Source organism: Oncorhynchus mykiss, chromosome 18 (assembly GCF_013265735.2).
Source record: "Oncorhynchus mykiss isolate Arlee chromosome 18, USDA_OmykA_1.1, whole genome shotgun sequence".
Taxonomy (NCBI): Eukaryota; Metazoa; Chordata; class Actinopteri; order Salmoniformes; family Salmonidae; genus Oncorhynchus; species Oncorhynchus mykiss.
In genome coordinates this window covers 7,511,639-7,532,080 of record NC_048582.1, presented here as the reverse complement: position 1 = coordinate 7,532,080, position 20,442 = coordinate 7,511,639, and the positions used below count along the sequence as shown (strand labels likewise).

General features: G+C 44.6%; 1 protein-coding gene across 9 annotated transcripts; it reads right to left on the bottom strand.

Moving 5' to 3' along the window:
• LOC110495411 (cell surface A33 antigen) lies at positions 1-17,513 on the bottom strand. Of its 9 annotated transcripts, none has more exons than XR_005037360.1 (8): positions 17,121-17,513; positions 10,732-10,898; positions 9,949-10,162; positions 9,632-9,796; positions 9,346-9,462; positions 6,797-6,929; positions 1,853-6,719; positions 1-1,815 (listed from the first exon to the last, which is right to left on the bottom strand). XR_005037360.1 is itself a non-coding variant. In XM_036951575.1 (8 exons), exons 1-8 carry the CDS (start codon positions 17,167-17,169, stop codon positions 6,215-6,217), a joined length of 1,221 nt encoding a protein of 406 aa, XP_036807470.1. In that variant the 5' UTR covers positions 17,170-17,511; the 3' UTR covers positions 62-6,214. The 9 variants fall into 9 exon arrangements, 3 of the variants coding, with proteins under 3 accessions (XP_036807470.1, XP_036807469.1, XP_036807468.1); XR_005037359.1 differs by having other exon boundaries at positions 62-4,104; positions 4,194-6,719; XR_005037361.1 differs by having other exon boundaries at positions 62-4,104; positions 4,283-6,719.
• Positions 17,514-20,442: the final 2,929 nt, after the last annotated feature.

The window sequence follows — 20,442 nt, the reverse complement described above, 5'->3', positions numbered from 1 at the left end:
TATATACATTTGGCTTTAATATAAATTCACTGTAAACCCAATGAAAACATTTGTACACAGATTAGAAACATGATACATTTTATTTACAGTTTATAAATTGTACCATCACATCTAACCAAAACTTCAAACATTTGATGTTTTAACGAGTTAAATTGTCCCTGTACATTTCAAAAGCATAAAAACAAAAGGTTAGACATTTTTGTCAAAGATTAAAGGCATGATTATCTTCCCTTCCTTAGATAAAAACTCCTCACTCAGACAGACCCATTTAATAGGTCTGAACCCAACGAAGCCACTTCTAGTTAAGTGAGTCTGTTGTCTGGCCTCAGGCTATAATGAGGAAGTGAAACGACTAGGCACATGCCACAGAGTGAAACTAGTTTCTCTCTGTTCTTAAAATGGGTCTCTAGGTTCTCTTTCAAAAGGCCTGATTGACTCACTCACTCCAAAAACAAGTCATGGTTTGAATATGTTAATGAAGACTCACCTGAGACACCTGACACTCCACTGCATTAACACGCATCACGACGTTAAATACATGGACAAAACACAACACTTCTAAGTAATGAAAACAACTATTAAAAAGGTTAACAACTTTATTTATTAGAGGGTATTATCAATCTACAGTTGATATTAGAGGGTATTACCAATCTACAGTTGATGTTAAATGTAACTCTTGTAAATGTAACTATTAGAGGGTATTATCAGAGGGTATTACCAATCTACAGTTGATATTAGAGGGTATTACCAATCTACAGTTGATATTAGAGGGTATTACCAATCTACAGTTGATATCAGAGGGTATTACCAATCTACAGTTGATATTAGAGGGTATTACCAATCTACAGTTGATATTAGAGGGTATTACCAATCTACAGTTGATATCAGAGGGTATTACCAATCTACAGTTGATATTAGAGGGTATTACCAATCTACAGTTGATATTAGAGGGTATTACCAATCTACAGTTGATATTAGAGGGTATTATCAATCTACAGTTGATATTAGAGGGTATTATCAATCTACAGTTGATATTAGAGGGTATTACCAATCTACAGTTGATATTAGAGGGTATTATCAATCTACAGTTGATATTAGAGGGTATTATCAATCTACAGTTGATATTAGAGGGTATTATCAATCTACAGTTGATATTAGAGGGTATTATCAATCTACAGTTGATATTAGAGGGTATTATCAATCTACAGTTGATATCAGAGGGTATTATCAATCTACAGTTGATATTAGAGGGTATTATCAATCTACAGTTGATATTAGAGGGTATTATCAATCTACAGTTGATATTAGAGGGTATTATCAATCTACAGTTGATATTAGAGGGTATTATCAATCTACAGTTGATAAAAACAAACAGACCGTCACCAAAAAGCTTGTGGTTCTCAAACAGCCAAGACCTGAGACTGACGTGGAAAGCTCTTCAGTCACACCAACAGTAGACAATAAGGCAGGAGGGAAAATGCATTATCTGTCACACCAACAGTAGACAATAAGGCAGGAGGGTAAATGCATTATCTGTCACACCAACAGTAGACAATAAGGCAGGAGGGAAAATGCATTATCCAATGAGCTGCACTGAAAATTCATACACAGTCTTATTCAGGCAATGGCAGCTTGTAACAGAAAGGACATTTAAATTCAGATTCAAGAATAAAACATTTTAAAAAAAATCCTAATTGAAAATACTAGATGGCACTTTTCAAATCTTTGAATCAGCATTCCAATTCGCTTCCTGACTACTGAACTGAATTGAGGCCTTCCTTCCTTCAATCATAGGCTGTACTCCACATTGAAGGCCTTTACATAGATAACAGTGATACTCTACATTGAAGACCTTTACATAGATAACAGTGATACTCCACATTGAAGACCTTTACATAGATAACAGTGATACTCCACATTGAAGGCCTTTACATAGATAAGTGATACTCCACATTAAAGGCCTTTACATAGATAACAGTGATACTCCACATTGAAGGCCTTTACATAGATAACAGTGATACTCCACATTGAAGGCCTTTACATAGATAACAGTGATACTCCACATTGAAGGCCTTTACATAGATAACAGTGATACTCCACATTAAAGGCCTTTACATAGATAACAGTGATACTCCACATTGAAGGCCTTTACATAGATAATAGTGATACTCCACATTGAAGACCTTTACATAGATAACAGTGATACTCCACATTGAAGACCTTTACATAGATAACAGTGATACTCCACATTGAAGACCTTTACATAGATAACAGTGATACTCCACATTGAAGGCCTTTACATAGATAACAGTGATACTCCACATTGAAGGCCTTTACATAGATAACAGTGATACTCCACATTAAAGGCCTTTACATAGATAACAGTGATACTCCACATTAAAGGCCTTTACATAGATAACAGTGATACTCCACATTGAAGGCCTTTACATAGATAACAGTGATACTCCACATTGAAGACCTTTACATAGATAACAGTGATACTCCACATTGAAGACCTTTACATAGATAACAGTGATACTCCACATTGAAGACCTTTACATAGATAACAGTGATACTCCACATTGAAGACCTTTACATAGATAATAGTGATACTCCACATTGAAGGCCTTTACATAGATAACAGTGATACTCCACATTGAAGACCTTTACATAGATAACAGTGATACTCCACATTGAAGACCTTTACATAGATAACAGTGATACTCCACATTGAAGGCCTTTACATAGATAAGTGATACTCTACATTGAAGGCCTTTACATAGATAACAGTGATACTCCACATTGAAGACCTTTACATAGATAACAGTGATACTCCACATTGAAGACCTTTACATAGATAACAGTGATACTCCACATTGAAGACCTTTACATAGATAATAGTGATACTCCACATTGAAGGCCTTTACATAGATAACAGTGATACTCCACATTGAAGACCTTTACATAGATAACAGTGATACTCCACATTGAAGGCCTTTACATAGATAACAGTGATACTCCACATTGAAGGCCTTTACATAGATAACAGTGATACTCCACATTGAAGACCTTTACATAGATAACAGTGATACTCCACATTGAAGGCCTTTACATAGATAACAGTGATACTCCACATTGAAGACCTTTACATAGATAACAGTGATACTCCACATTGAAGGCCTTTACATAGATAACAGTGATACTCCACATTGAAGGCCTTTACATAGATAACAGTGATACTCTACATTGAAGACCTTTACATAGATAACAGTGATACTCCACATTGAAGACCTTTACATAGATAACAGTGATACTCCACATTGAAGACCTTTACATAGATAAGTGATACTCCACATTGAAGACCTTTACATAGATAACAGTGATACTCCACATTGAAGGCCTTTACATAGATAACAGTGATACTCCACATTGAAGACCTTTACATAGATAACAGTGATACTCCACATTGAAGGCCTTTACATAGATAACAGTGATACTCCACATTGAAGGCCTTTACATAGATAACAGTGATACTCCACATTGAAGGCCTTTACATAGATAACAGTGATACTCCACATTGAAGACCTTTACATAGATAACAGTGATACTCCACATTAAAGGCCTTTACATAGATAACAGTGATACGCTCCACCTCTAGTCGGCATGGTGTCTAGCAGGGTTCCCCAACTGACAGACCCTTTTATTTGGCCCCCCCAACTTTTCTCAACCCCAAAATTATATAATTATATATATATAAAAACATAAAAAATAAAGAAAATTATATATCATTTTTTTTATTTTATTTTACTTTTTGTAGAATTGCTATTGTTGAACATAAAAGACTGTACAAACACCAGGAAATCAGCTCCAAGTGATTTTCATTTAGTTCAAGTATTCCCACACATAAGAGCGATATATATGCGAGGGTTTACAAATGTAAGCAAGGTTCTAAATTATTATATATTTGTCAAATATTACATCCGTTTGGGTTTCTTGCAGTCAATTTGCCGTCTACAAATGATTTATAATTATGTTCCGGCCCCCTGAACTTCTGCTGAAGGAAAAACACCATCCGGTGGCTGAATCTATTTGATGATCCCTGATCTACAGGCTTTACTTCGTTGTGTTACTGTCGTCCTGTTATTGATGTGACCGAGTTCAGCCTGGCAGCTAGGCCCTTTGTGAAGTCTGACCTACAGGCTGTACTTCGTTGTGTTACTGTCGTCCTGTTATTGATGTGACCGAGTTCAGCCTGGTAGCTAGGCCCTTTGTGATCCCTGACCTACAGGCTTTACTTCGTTGTGTTACTGTCGTCCTGTTATTGATGTGACCGAGTTCAGCCTGGCAACTAGGCCCTTTGTGAAGTCTGACCTACAGGCTTTACTTCGTTGTGTTACTGTCGTCCTGTTATTGATGTGACCGAGTTCAGCCTGGCAGCTAGGCCCTTTGTGATCCCTGACCTACAGGCTTTACTTCGTTGTGTTACTGTCGTCCTGTTATTGATGTGACCGAGTTCAGCCTGGCAGCTAGGCCCTTTGTGATCCCTGACCTACAGGCTTTACTTCGTTGTGTTACTGTCGTCCTGTTATTGATGTGACCGAGTTCAGCCTGGCAGCTAGGCCCTTTGTGAAGTCTGACCTACAGGCTTTACTTCGTTGTGTTACTGTCGTCCTGTTATTGATGTGACCGAGTTCAGCCTGGCAGCTAGGCCCTTTGTGAAGCCTGACCTACAGGCTTTACTTCGTTGTGTTACTGTCGTCCTGTTATTGATGTGACCGAGTTCAGCCTGGCAGCTAGGCCCTTTGTGAAGTCTGACCTACAGGCTTTACTTCGTTGTGTTACTGTCGTCCTGTTATTGATGTGACCGAGTTCAGCCTGGCAGCTAGGCCCTTTGTGAAGTCTGACCTACAGGCTTTACTTCGTTGTGTTACTGTCGTCCTGTTATTGATGTGACCGAGTTCAGCCTGGTAGCTAGGCCCTTTGTGAAGTCTGACCTACAGGCTTTACTTCGTTGTGTTACTGTCGTCCTGTTATTGATGTGACCGAGTTCAGCCTGGCAGCTAGGCCCTTTGTGAAGTCTGACCTACAGGCTTTACTTCGTTGTGTTACTGTCGTCCTGTTATTGATGTGACCGAGTTCAGCCTGGCAGCTAGGCCCTTTGTGAAGTCTGACCTACAGGCTTTACTTCGTTGTGTTACTGTCGTCCTGTTATTGATGTGACCGAGTTCAGCCTGGCAGCTAGGCCCTTTGATGATCCCTGACCTACAGGCTTTACTTCGTTGTGTTACTGTCGTCCTGTTATTGATGTGACCGAGTTCAGCCTGGCAGCTAGGCCCTTTGATGATCCCTGACCTACAGGCTTTACTTCGTTGTGTTACTGTCGTCCTGTTATTGATGTGACCGAGTTCAGCCTGGCAGCTAGGCCCTTTGTGAAGTCTGACCTACAGGCTTTACTTCGTTGTGTTACTGTCGTCCTGTTATTGATGTGACCGAGTTCAGCCTGGCAGCTAGGCCCTTTGTGATCCCTGACCTACAGGCTTTACTTCGTTGTGTTACTGTCGTCCTGTTATTGATGTGACCGAGTTCAGCCTGGCAGCTAGGCCCTTTGTGATCCCTGACCTACAGGCTTTACTTCGTTGTGTTACTGTCGTCCTGTTATTGATGTGACCGAGTTCAGCCTAGCAGCTAGGCCCTTTGTGATCCCTGACCTACAGGCTTTACTTCGTTGTGTTACTGTCGTCCTGTTATTGATGTGACCGAGTTCAGCCTGGCAGCTAGGCCCTTTGTGAAGTCTGACCTACAGGCTTTACTTCGTTGTGTTACTGTCGTCCTGTTATTGATGTGACCGAGTTCAGCCTGACAGCTAGGCCCTTTGTGAAGTCTGACCTACAGGCTTTACTTCGTTGTGTTACTGTCGTCCTGTTATTGATGTGACCGAGTTCAGCCTGACAGCTAGGCCCTTTGTGAAGTCTGACCTACAGCAGCTACTATGTTTATAATATTCATTATATTTTCAACCAAAAACAAGTTGTGGGAAACATTAAGTGGCTCTAATCTATTCTATTTTTAGAAGGCTGTTGGTAAAATTATGATTAAATGACTGAACAAATGATTTTAAATGGAACTGTAACTAAGTAAACTTATACTCTGTTTTATTATATCTGATTAACAATATGAGTTCATACGATGGGAAAAAAATAATGGCATAATTAAATTACAGTAACAAAGGCTTAGTAGGTTTATTGGCCGGTACACTGGGAGGTCTGTCCCGATCATCGTAGGGCTCATCATAACGATCACTGTACCGTCCGCCGTCACTGCGTTCATCGTAAACACGATCGCGGTCGTACCGGTCACGGCGGTCAGAGTAGCGGTCGTCCTGGTCCCTGCGGTCATCGTGGCGCTCGCGGCGGTCATCGTAGTCGCTGCGGCGGTCATCGTAGTCGCTGCGGCGGTCATCGTAGTCGCTGCGGCGGTCATCGTAGTCCTTCTCACTGCGTTCCTTGTACTGGTCGCGACGGTCCACGATCTTGGGTAGGCGGTCATCGTAGTCGCTGCGGCGGTCATCGTAGTCCTTCTCGCTGCGTTCCTTGTACTGGTCGCGGCGGTCCACGATCTTGGGTGGGTGGTCTTCATCGTCGCCTTCCTTGCTGCGCGTCTGGCGAACCTCGCCGTTCACCACGGGTTTGTCGTCGTGGAACTCCTCCCCCTCTGGAACCCTGAGGACATATCAGTGGACAGGAGACTCACCATCTCAGTTCTCATGGTGTGTGTGTGTGTGACAGACCATACATACCCCATAGCGTACTCCTCTGCTTTGTCCTTCTTCTTCCTGCAGCAGCAGCAGTAGATGAGGATGATGAGCAGCACCAGAACACCAACCACAACGCCGCCAATGATACCCGCTGTTGAACCCAGGGCCATAGACGCTACAGGAGAGAGAGGTGGTGAAGAGGTGAGGTGAGGAGGAGAGGTGAGGTGAGGAAGATGGATGAGAAATGGAAGAGGAGAGGTGAGAAGAGGAAAAGAGGTGAGGAGAGGAGAGGTGAGGAGAGGAGAGGAAAAGAGGAGAGGAGAGGAGAGGAGAGGAAAAGAGGAGAGGAGAGGTGAGGAGAGGAGGAGAGGTGAGGAGAGGAGGAGAGGAGAGGAGGAGAGGAGAGGAGAGGAGAGGAGAGGAGAGGAGAGGAGAGGAGAGGAGAGGAGAGGAGAGGAGAGGAGAGGAAAAGAGGAGAGGAGAGGTGAGGAGAGGTGAGGAGAGGAAAAGAGGTGAGTAGAGGAGAGGTGAGGAGAGGAGAGGAGAGGTGAGGAGAGGTGAGGAGAGGTGAGGAGAGGTGAGGAGAGGTGAGGAGAGGTGAGGAGAGGAAAAGAGGTGAGTAGAGGAAAAGAGGTGAGAAGAGGAGAGGTGAGGAGAGGAGAGGAGAGGAAAAGAGGTGAGGAGAGGAAAAGAGGTGAGAAGAGGAGAGGTGAGGAGAGGAAAAGAGGTGAGGAGAGGAAAAGAGGTGAGAAGAGGAGAGGTGAGGAGAGGAGAGGTGAGGAGAGGAAAAGAGGTGAGAAGAGGAGAGGTGAGGAGAGGAGAGGAGAGGTGAGGAGAGGAGAGGAGAGGAAAAGAGGTGAGTAGAGGAAAAGAGGTGAGAAGAGGAGAGGTGAGGAGAGGAAAAGAGGTGAGTAGAGGAGAGGAGGAGAGGTGAGGAGAGGAGAGGTGAGGAGAGGAAAAGAGGTGAGTAGAGGAAAAGAGGTGAGAAGAGGAGAGGTGAGGAGAGGAGGAGAGGAGAGGAGAGGAGAGGAGAGGAGAGGAGAGGAGAGGAGAGGAGAGGAGAGGAGAGGAGAGGAGAGGAGAGGAGAGGAGAGGAGAGGAGAGGAGAGGAGAGGAAAAGAGGTGAGAAGAGGAGAGGTGAGGAGAGGAGAGGTGAGGAGAGGAAAAGAGGTGAGTAGAGGAGAGGTGAGGAGAGGTGAGTAGAGGAGAGGAGAGGAGAGGTGAGGAGAGGAAAAGAGGTGAGTAGAGGAGAGGTGAGGAGAGGAGGAGAGGAGAGGAGAGGAAAAGAGGTGAGTAGAGGAAAAGAGGTGAGAAGAGGAGAGGTGAGGAGAGGAAAAGAGGTGAGAAGAGGAGAGGTGAGGAGAGGAGGAGAGGTGAGAAGAGGAAAGGTGAGGAGAGGAGAGGAGAGGTGAGGAGAGGAAAAGAGGTGAGAAGAGGAGAGGTGAGGAGAGGAGAGGAGAGGAGAGGAGAGGTGAGGAGAGGAGAGGTGAGGAGAGGAGAGGAGAGGAGAGGAGAGGTGAGGAGAGGAGAGGAGAGGAGAGGTGAGGAGAGGTGAGAAGGAGAGGGGAGAAGGAGAAGAGAAGAGGTGAGAAGAGGAGAGGTGAGAAGGAGAGAGGTGAGAAGGGGAGAGGTGAGAAGGAGAGAGGTGAGAAGGAGAGAGGTGAGAAGGAGAGAGGTGAGAAGGAGAGAGGTGAGAAGGAGAGAGGTGAGAAGGAGAGAGGTGAGAAGGAGAGAGGTGAGAAGGAGAGAGGTGAGAAGGAGAGAGGTGAGAAGGAGAGAGGTGAGAAGGAGAGAGGTGAGAAGGAGAGGTGAGAAGAGAAGAGGTGATATGAGGTGATATGAGGTGAGGAGAGTTGGTGAGAAGAGGAGAGGCGAGCATGAGAGGAGAGGCGAAGTGGAGAGGAGAGGCGAAGTGGAGAGGAGAGGCGAAGTGGAGAGGAGAGGCGAAGTGGAGAGGAGAGGCGAAGTGGAGAGGAGAGGCGAAGTGGAGAGGAGAGGCGAAGTGGAGAGGAGAGGCGAAGTGGAGAGGAGAGGCGAAGTGGAGAGGAGAGGAGAGGCGAAGTGGAGAGGAGAGGCGAAGTGGAGAGGAGAGGCGAAGTGGAGAGGCGAAGTGGAGAGGCGAAGTGGAGAGGCGAAGTGGAGAGGCGAAGTGGAGAGGCGAAGTGGAGAGGCGAAGTGGAGAGGCGAAGTGGAGAGGCGAAGTGGAGAGGAGGAAGGGCGAGGAGGAGGAAGGGCGAGGAGAAGGAAGGGCGAGGAGGAGGAAGGGCGAGGAGGAGGAAGGGCGAGGAGGAGGAAGGGCGAGGAGGAGGAGAGGCGAGGAGGAGGCAAGGCGAGGAGGAGGTGGCGAGAAGTGGAGAGGAGATGCGAGGTGAAGAGGAGCGAGGTGAGGAGGAGAGTCGGGTCGGAGAGGCGAGGAGGAGCATGAGAGGAGAGGAGGAGCATGAGAGAAGAGGTGTAGCATGAGAGGATGAGTATCCTGTTACAGGACCATCCTCATGTGATGGTTACATTGCCTCAGATCTGAACATTTGTGTTAGCTCCCAGAGATAATGCCTAAGCTTTAGCTCAGCAGTCTCGTATTGTGCACTCACGTGGCATGACGGACAGCGTCAGGTTGCATTTGGCACTGCGGATCTTATTAGTGGAGGTACAGACGTAGTATCCTGAGGATTCCATGGTGAGGTTGAAGAGAGACAGGACACCATCCTCTGGAAGAGACGGAGACAACCTGTTAGGTCAGGAGTCAAGGTCATAGTCAAGGTCATAGTCAAGGTCATAGTCAAGGTCATAGTCAAGGTCATAGTCAAGGTCATAGTCAAGGTCATAGTCAAGGTCATATCAAGTGAAGATTAACAAGCACACACAGACACTACATACTGTCTGTTGTCCTGGGTGCAGGTGCTCGGGGCATGTTTCTGACGTCGTAGCCCTGCCACTTGTAGGTAGGAAGAGGAGAGCCCTCTTCAGACTGACAGGTGAGACTGATGTTCTGGAAGTACTCTGCCTTCCCATCGACCTTACAGACAGGCACAGAGGGAGCCACTGTGGACACAATATGTTTTGCAACGTTAAGTTAAACAGTAATCATCGACACTTTACGGATTTCTAAGGTTTATTATGGAATAAAGCGGAAACGAAGCTAAATTCTACGGTTTATTATGTAATATTCTACGGGAGTCATTGTTGTTTTTTACCCAGGACCACCAGACGGGTGGTGTCAGCCAGCTGACCCTTGTCATCCTTGGGGATGGCGACCCGACACTCGAATAGTCGGTTGTCCTGGAGACCGATGGAGGAGAGCTTCAGGTTGGCTACTCCTTTAGCTATGTCCTGCTCCAGGGAAGCTCTTCCTTCATACCTGTCACTGATGTCCAGGTCACCAGTAGAGTAGGAGGTAAGGACGGACACCTGGAAACAACAATGTCAACAACAACATGGAAGCACCAATGCTAACCTCCTCTGTTATTGGTAATGGTGAGAGTTTAGGCTGTCTTGGGGGTAGGATCTTTGATCCTCTAACTTTCTCACTCATCATTATTCACTATTCATGCAGAATTATCCTTAACCATGGAAGCATCCACGTTAATGTAGATTTGTTCAGAAACATTTTCTATTCTTATTTTACAATAAAAGTGACTCCAAAATGACACGATACATTATTTACCATTCATTTCGATTGGGCACAAAATAATCTGAAAAACTAACTGCAAATGCATCCAACAAACTAGGTGTTATAATTATGTCTGTACGGAATATGGGACCCAAAAACTACTGTATTTATAACAATATTTAAGGGTGTTAATTTTGACCCCTAACTTCTTGGGGGAATTAATTACTTGTTAAGTCAAATCACTTTCTCTGCACAACTGTAGTATAAAAATGTCCCAATCATTGCTCATCTTTATCAAGGGGATCAATAGTTTAAACCCACTGAATGTAAAAGAGCTGATCAGAGTGATTTCTGGTTGGTTTATTACCTCTGGCTCTCCGGGTTTGTCTGCTTCAGCCAACCAGGATATGACGACCAGATTGTTGATTGGGTTCTTGGGTTTGAAGCTGCATGGTATAGTGATGTTGTCTCCCCTGGCGAACTCATAGGACTGCTGAGGGATGGACACCTCTAAAGCTACAGTCATGGACACGACTGGGACAGAGAGAGACAGACAGGAAGAAACAGGAAGACAGGTTTTACAGACACTGACGTATAGAGCTGTAGGAGGTGAACACTGTTAAAATGAAGTGCTTTGTAACACTAAAACTAATGGCAAATGAGCTGCCACCAACTTCAAGGAGAGGAAACCTTAAAGTACCACAAGAACGGAATTATTTTTTTTCAACTGAAAGACGATTCCCATGATGTTGCACAATAATTCAAGAAGTCATTGTTTTATTCAAAGTATGATATATTTAGGCTTGAAGTGGGGACATTGGATATTTCCGTGTCAGCGCTGTGTTTCCCCAATAGGACATAACATGCTAATACTTTCCAGTCTACATTTATTGTCAGCGCTGTGTTTCCCCAATAGGACATAACATGCTAATACTTTCCAGTCTACATTTATTGTCAGCGCTGGGTTTCCCCAATAGGACATAACATGCTAATACTTTCCAGTCTACATTTATTGTCAGCGCTGGGTTTCCCCAATAGGACATAACATGCTAATACTTTCCAGTCTACATTTATTGTCAGCGCTGGGTTTCCCCAATAGGACATAACATGCTAATACTTTCCAGTCTACATTTATTGTCAGCGCTGGGTTTCCCCAATAGGACATAACATGCTAATACTTTCCAGTCTACATTTATTGTCAGCGCTGGGTTTCCCCAATAGGACATAACATGCTAATACTTTCCAGTCTACATTTATTGTCAGAGCTGTGTTTCCCCAATAGGACATAACATGCTAATACTTTCCAGTCTACATTTATTGTCAGCGCTGGGTTTCCCCAATAGGACATAACATGCTAATACTTTCCAGTCTACATTTATTGTCAGAGCTGTGTTTCCCCAATAGGACATAACATGCTAATACTTTCCAGTCTACATTTATTGTCAGAGCTGTGTTTCCCCAATAGGACATAACATGCTAATACTTTCCAGTCTACATTTATTGTCAGAGCTGTGTTTCCCCAATAGGACATAACATGCTAATACTTTCCAGTCTACATTTATTGTCAGAGCTGTGTTTCCCCAATAGGACATAACATGCTAATACTTTCCAGTCTACATTTATTGTCAGAGCTGTGTTTCCCCAATAGGACATAACATGCTAATACTTTCCAGTCTACATTTATTGTCAGCGCTGTGTTTCCCCAATAGGACATAACATGCTAATACTTTCCAGTCTACATTTATTGTCAGCGCTGGGTTTTATTTCAATGTAACCACCCAACAGCATGGCATTGTATATTAATCAGAAACATCTGCAAAGTTCTTCCTCCGTAGCATACACCTGGCCACCTGAGCCAAGCAGCTTTTCTCTGTAACATACACCTGGCCACCTGAGCCATGCAGCTTTTCTCTGTAACATACACCTGGCCACCTGAGCCATGCAGCTTTTCTCTGTAACATACACCTGGCCACCTGAGCCATGCAGCTTTTCTCTGTAACATACACCTGGCCACCTGAGCCATGCAGCTTTTCTCTGTAACATACACCTGGCCACCTGAGCCATGCAGCTTTTCTCTGTAACATACACCTGGCCACCTGAGCCATGCAGCTTTTCTCTGTAACATACACCTGGCCACCTGAGCCATGCAGCTTTTCTCTGTAACATACACCTGGCCACCTGAGCCATGCAGCTTTTCTCTGTAACATACACCTGGCCACCTGAGCCATGCAGCTTTTCTCTGTAACATACACCTGGCCACCTGAGCCATGCAGCTTTTCTCTGTAACATACACCTGGCCACCTGAGCCATGCAGCTTTTCTCCTTAGCATACACCTGGCCACCTGAGCCAAGCAGCTTTTCTCTGTAACATACACCTGGCCACCTGAGCCATGCAGCTTTTCTCCGTAACATACACCTGGCCACCTGAGCCATGCAGCTTTTCTCCGTAACATACACCTGGCCACCTGAGCCATGCAGCTTTTCTCCTTAGCATACACCTGGCCACCTGAGCCATGCAGCTTTTCTCCATAACATACACCTGGCCACCTGAGCCATGCAGCTTTTCTCCATAACATACACCTGGCCACCTGAGCCATGGAGCTTTTCTCCGTAACATACACCTGGCCACCTGAGCCATGCAGCTTTTCTCTGTAACATACACCTGGCCACCTGAGCCATGGAGCTTTTCTCCATAACATACACCTGGCCACCTGAGCCATGCAGCTTTTCTCTGTAACATACACCTGGCCACCTGAGCCATGCAGCTTTTCTCTGTAACATACACCTGGCCACCTGAGCCATGCAGCTTTTCTCTGTAACATACACCTGGCCACCTGAGCCATGCAGCTTTTCTCCATAACATACACCTGGCCACCTGAGCCATGCAGCTTTTCTCCGTAACATACACCTGGCCACCTGAGCCATGGAGCTTTTCTCCATAACATACACCTGGCCACCTGAGCCATGCAGCTTTTCTCCATAACATACACCTGGCCACCTGAGCCATGGAGCTTTTCTCCGTAACATACACCTGGCCACCTGAGCCAAGCAGCTTTTCTCCGTAACATACACCTGGCCACCTGAGCCATGGAGCCATGCAGCTTTTCTCCTTAGCATACACCTGGCCACCTGAGCCATGCAGCTTTTCTCCATAACATACACCTGGCCACCTGAGCCAAGCAGCTTTTCTCCGTAACATACACCTGGCCACCTGAGCCAAGCAGCTTTTCTCTGTAACATACACCTGGCCACCTGAGCCAAGCAGCTTTTCTCTGTAACATACACCTGGCCACCTGAGCCAAGCAGCTTTTCTCTGTAACATACACCTGGCCACCTGAGCCAAGCAGCTTTTCTCCGTAACATACACCTGGCCACCTGAGCCAAGCAGCTTTTCTCTGTAACATACACCTGGCCACCTGAGCCAAGCAGCTTTTCTCCGTAGCATACACCTGGCCACCTGAGCCAAGGAGCAAATTAAAACAGGGAGGAACTAGGGTTTTTGCACCTCCACTTTTCATTGTTTCCAGAAAATGATCAGTTTTAAAATAGTATATATTATAGCGAGAGAGTGAGAGATAGGAACTGACCGTTTTATAAATGCTATAATTGCATGAAGTGTTGCTTCACGACGACACGCTTCACTGCTGATTGGTGCAGCTAGAAACCACAAGCGTCTATCCTATTTTATAAACTGGATGGTTCCAGCCCTGAATGCTGAAACATGTAATTTTACTTCTCTTATTACGTTGGTACTGTAACCAGCTTATAATAGCAATAAGGCACCTCGGGGGTATGTGGTGTTTGGCCAATATACCACGGCTAAGGGCTGTGTCCATGCACGAAAAACAACATGGAGTTGGGCATATAACACACCTCCTCGTACCTTATTGCTACATTGAACATGCACCAGCAAAAGATAATTAAAGAAACAGGTTTATCCATTTTGTCGTTACATGTCATTTGAGACGTGCATCATGAAGTCATTGTAGCCAATCACTTCACTTCCCCTGTGAGAACCATAAGCACGGGCCGACTTGGCTTTGCTGTACTGCGGCCGAAGCCTGCCAACACAAGGTTGCACCATGTTCATTACAATGTAGAAAAACTCATGTCTCTTATGTAAGATGCCAACACTTTGGAGAGAACAATAGATGACGAAGTCAAAGACAGTGGTTTCAATCTGGGGTGAAGTTTTCCCTAAATGCTTCTGACAAATCCAGCTCCAGAACCAGGCTAGCCAGCGGTTCATCTTATTGAATAAGGTGAATAAGGTGTAAAATAATGCAACAATGACATAACATTAGCTAGCTAGATAAGGTTAGCATGCTAGCTACACTGACAGCTCTCAGTTCTCCATTTATTTTACCCCCCCCCCCCCCCCCCCCCCCCCCCAATAGCCTGCGTCATTCAAGAGGTGGAATTTAAACGAGCATTTCCACTCTGGGGCAGGAATTACGTCGAATAGCATTGCCTTCTGGTGGGCGCATTTAAACTTTGCTAGAGTATTAAAACACATGGGCGTAAGGTTTATGAGATAGTACACATTACATCTATAACGGTGAAGTAGGTGAGACATTGCACTCAGAATTGCAGCCAGGGTATGTGGATTAATGGAATTCTGGAATCTAGGTTTAGCAGTCATCTTAGATAAGGGTGTGCTGGAGTACAGAGGACAGCCTCACACTGCAGCAATATAAACCCACACAGGTAATGTCATAACACCGAGAGTCTTATTATGTTGTCCTCCGTTATGACAGGGCTTTAGAAACTAGAGGACGGGTTACACCCACTGACAGTAAGGGAGTGAGAAGCCTTGCACAAAACCTTGGCTTGTGCAAGACAGAACTGTTTTCACAAGTACAACCCTTGGACAGGACACTTGCGGATCGTAGGGCCTTACCCCCAATCACCTCAATGCTCCCATTACAGTCGTCGGGACGACACAGCCAGATATCAAACACCCAATCTTCCAATCTCAGGGCGGACATTCTAACCACAGACGTACACTATTATATAAATACTATAGCATGATTTACATGACTGGAAAAATACAAAGCATTAGTTTTCACATGGATTCATATGGAGGCTGTTGTCCTCCAGTGGGAATGCAAAGTGTTTAGGGTTGGGCACCTCTCCTGCCTGTGTCATCCAGCACTCTCTAACTATCAGCCCTCTCATCAGAATTACAGCTTCATCCATGTTTCTCAAATGTCACATTTCTAAGTGTTTAAGGTTAAGTTTAGGCATTAACTCTGAATTTAAGGTTAGGGTTAAGTTCAGGAATGAACTCCAAATTGTTAAGGCATTAACACCAAATGGTTAGGGTTAGCTACTAGGGTTAGGGTTAGCTACTAGGGTTAGCTACTAGGGTTAGCTACTAGGGTGCGGGTTAGCTACTAGGGTGCGGGTTAGCTACTAGGGTGCGGGTTAGCTACTAGGGTTAGCTACTAGGGTTAGGGTTAGCTACTAGGGTTAGGGTTAGCTACTAGGGTTAGCTACTAGGGTGCGGGTTAGCTACTAGGGTGCGGGTTAGCTACTAGGGTTAGCTACTAGGGTTAGGGTTAGCTACTAGGGTTAGGGTTAGCTACTAGGGTTAGGGTTAGCTACTAGGATTAGGGTTAGCTGTTAGGGTTAGCTACTAGGGTTAGGGTTAGCTACTAGGGTTAGGGTTAGCTACTAGGGTTAGCTACTAGGGTTAGAGTACTAAACTAACATATGGAATTGTTTTAATATGGTCATACCATGGATCATTTAGCTATTGGATTTAGAAGTTTAGGACCCCTAAAATAAAACAAAAATACATATATTTGATAAAATATTGAATTTGGCCTTTACTACTATAGCCCATAGAAACGCATTGAATAGTATTCATAAATGGCAAAAAAGACAGTCAAAAAATGAATCATAAAGGAATAAGGTTTTGAAGTGTCTCGTCCTATACCTAGGAGATAAGAAAGGAATAAGGTTTTAAAGTGTCTCATCCTATACCTAGGAGATAAGAAAGCAATATCTCTATATTGTAGATTTTGTGTGTGAATATATTTGTTGGAGCAAAACCACCTCCATTGGTTTGTATGGGTTATCTTGAGACTAGTCCAGGCGGTCTAAGGCACTGCATCGCAGTGCTAGAGGCGTCACTACAGACCCGGGTTCGATCCCGGGCTGTATCACAACCAGCTGTGATGGGGAGTCCCATAGGACTGCTCACAATTGGTCCAGCGTTGTCCAGGTTTGGGGAGGGAGGGTTTGGTCAGGGTAGGCCATCATTGTAAATAATAATTTGTTCTTAACGGACTTGCCTAGTTAAATGAAAGGTAAAATAAATAGTCCAAAACAGAGAATACCATCGTGTTCGTTCGTGAGAGTCTCCCCTTTCCATAGTGGTCGTTCATTGCAAGAAAACTGATATCTCTAGTTTAAATGGATGGATTCTGATGGGGATTGTTTTATTCTGTTACTTAGATTGACGCACAGGTACATCAACAGACTCAATGTTTTTTAAATTATGTTGCTCTCTGTTTCTTCTCTCTGGACGCCAGGCAGTAAATACTAAATGTATTGCATTATTTTACTTTCTGCTTTTTGATATACGTTAAGTGCATCCTGTTCTACCAATTTGTACAAAACAAGATGAGCTGAACACGTGAGGCGACGCCACACCGATACCATATACATGACTAAAAAAAACACATGGGTGTGGCTCTTGTTGTATAGCACAGAGACATTTATGAAATTATATGAGATCAGTAAACTCACCGAGACAAAGTAAAACGCCAGCAAACGTCCCTTTCTGCGAGGCCATCATCGATCAGTTACAGTTACGACCTCTCCGGTCACCAGCGTTGTTTTTTGTAGGCTAGGGACCGCGGACAAGACCTTGGCCAGGTAGAAGGCTCACTAGGCTGAGTACCAAAACTTGTGCTAAGTGCTTTCCTGGCTGCGAACAGGACTTCAAAATGATTGACGTTGTTATCTGCCAATCAGAACGTCGATATTTTGCAGGTAGCATTCTCTGCCCGCCCTCTTATCTTGTCGGTACATGCCCTGTTATTTTGTTTCTCTCACAAGACTAACCTTTTGCAACATTAACTCTACACTTTGTCAAGAGAAACTTGTATGCACTTGCAGTGACTAACTCTGACCAACAGCCATAAGAAACAAATGCTTTTTTGAATGCAAATAGATTATCTTCTCTTCTGTAGTTTGAATGTGCAGAATTGAGAGAGGACAGATGGTATTTTCACCAGTGGTGCCAGAATCCCTGAGAGAGAAACACCTTCACTATGATTATATATATATATATATTTATTTACTTATTTACTTATTCAAGCTTAAAGGTGAGGGAGGAGCGTGTGTGTGGGAAAGACTGGTCAGGTTTCAGTCAGGAACAGGAAGGGTGTATGTGTCAGAATTGGGGAAGCGTTACATCTAGTCAGACTGGTTTGAAAAGGGGTGTGTCATCTCCACAGCACAGAGTCCCTCACATACAGGTAACCTCCTCCCCCCTGCCAAACTGACACAGACACACCTACACACCCTTATTTTCTTGTTCCCCCTCTCTCTCTCTCTGTTATTGTTCTTGTCCCATTATGGCAAGGTGTTCTCTTTATAGTGACCAGAGCAATAGAAAGGAATAGTGAAAGGAATAGAGGGCCATTTTCCATGCATCGGTTTCTAGTAGTGTGTTCTGGCCTGATCACACGGAGGGTTTCTAGTAGTGAGGTAGAGGTGTTCTGGCCTGATCACACGGAGGGTTTCTAGTAGTGAGGTAGAGGTGTTCTGGCCTGATCACACGCAGAGTTTCTAGTAGTGTGTTCTGGCCTGATCACACGGAGGGTTTCTAGTAGTGAGTTAGAGGTGTTCTGGCCTGATCACACGGAGGGTTTCTAGTAGTGTGTTCTGGCCTGATCACACGGAGGGTTTCTAGTAGTGAGGTAAAGGTGTTCTGGCCTGATCACACGGAGGGTTTCTAGTAGTGAGGTAGAGGTGTTCTGGCCTGAATCAGAAGGAGCTCATCCTCTATCACCTGGATACAAGCTGTGTGTGTGTGTGTGTGTGTGTGTGTGTGTGTGTGTGTGTGTGTGTGTGTGTGTGTGTGTGTGTGTGTGTGTGTGTGTGTGTGTGTGTGTGTGTGTGTGAGAGAGAGAGACAGTAAGAGAGAGAGAGAGAGAGAGAGATCGAGAGAGATGTGGCTGAACCTTATCCTATATAGCAGCACCCTCAGTGCATCTATACGTAGGTTATAAACTAGAGCGGAATCTGTCTCCCCCTGTTTACTGTTGTCTCTGCAGTTTGTCAATGTTTTCATCTGGAGATGGACATTCTAGATGTGACTTGATATCGACCATGCTCTAATGACAACATGAGACTGAAAGGCTTAAATCCACCGCAGAGCAATTTCAGAGTTGATTGAGATTATACCAGCGTCCCAAATTATATCCTATTTCCTACATAGTGTACTACTTTTGACTAGAGCCCTAGTGAATAGGGTGCCATTGGGGACATGGCCTATGTGATTGTGATAGCAGACCGTTGTTTCCCTCTCCAATGGTGGTGAGTCATCAGAGATCAGGGAACAGCTGTGTGTGTGTGGTGTGTGTGTGTGTATCCTCCTAAAGCCATCGTCAGTCAGAGCTGAGAGGAGGATAAGGAGCTGATATTAAGACTGATTTAAAGATTAACACAACTCATCTCACCTCCTCATACTTCTTCATATCTCCTCCTGCCTCCTCACACCTCATACTTCTTCATACCTCCTGCCTCCTCACACCTCTTCATACCTCTTCATACCTCCTCACACCTCCTCCTGCCTCTTCATACCTCTTTACACCTGTGTTCTCACACCTCATACCTCTTCCTGTTTCCTCACACCTCATACCTCTTCCTGTTTCCTCACACCTCATACCTCTTCCTGTGTCCTCACACCTCCTCATACCTCTTCATACCTCCTCCTCATGCTTCTTCATACCTCCTGCCTCACACCTCCTCCTGTGTCCTCACACCTCCTCATACCTCTTCATACCTCCTCCTCATGCTTCTTCATACCTCCTGCCTCCTCACACCTCTTCATACCTCTTCATACCTCCTCACACCTCCTCTTGCCTCTTCATACCTCTTTACACCTGTTTCCTCACACCTCATACCTCTTCCTGTTTCCTCACACCTCATACCTCTTCCTGTTTCCTCACACCTCACACCTCTTCCTGTTTCCTCACACCGCATCACATCTACTCCTGCCACCTCACTTCCTCCTGCCTTTTCTCACTTTCTCACACGTTTGACCATGGGGCAGCCTCCGTCTTTTGGCTCCTAACTCTAGGAAACCAGAGTAATTACTCATGTTTGTCCTTCAGTCACAATTCTAGAAATGGTAGCCATTGATGTCTTGGCTTGATAATGAAGTCCTCTGCATTCAGCCAGACAGTCACTCAGCCAGACAGTCAGCCACCCAGCCCGCCAGTCAGTCAGTCACACAGCCAGCCAGTCAGTTAATCAGTCAGCTAGCTTGCCAACATTGAATAGAAACTCCTTTGTCAATGTGAAATAATAGCCAAGGTAAAACACTGTGGGGGGGAATACAAATAAATTATAACACAGTTATCTTGTCTTCATTGATTAGCTTCCTTCAGTGCTGAGCGTTTGTGTAGGAACGTTCTTCCTGAACTGACAAAACAGTTGACATTTAATCAACATGTGGCAGCTATTTGGAAAGGCTGGCTAGAAGATGGGTGGGGATAATTGGGGTAAAATTGAATTGCGACTTACATTTTCAAACTACTAGCATTAGTTCTAGTGCTTAGAGGAAGGAGCCTTCCAGAATGAAGGATGGCTGACATTTGGACGACATTTTAGATTCCTCAATGAAGAACACAGTCAATGAATGACAGAATAATAGCTTTCCAAGTGTTCATCTGTCTCTCTGTCTATTGCAGATGTCACTGGTTGAATAATGACTAAATAAGGAATAGTCCATTTATCAAAGTTGATTTAAATAATTAAAAGTTGATTTATTAAAGTTGATTTAAATAATGAATAGTTAATTTATTAAAAATGATTTAAACAATGAATAGCCCATTTA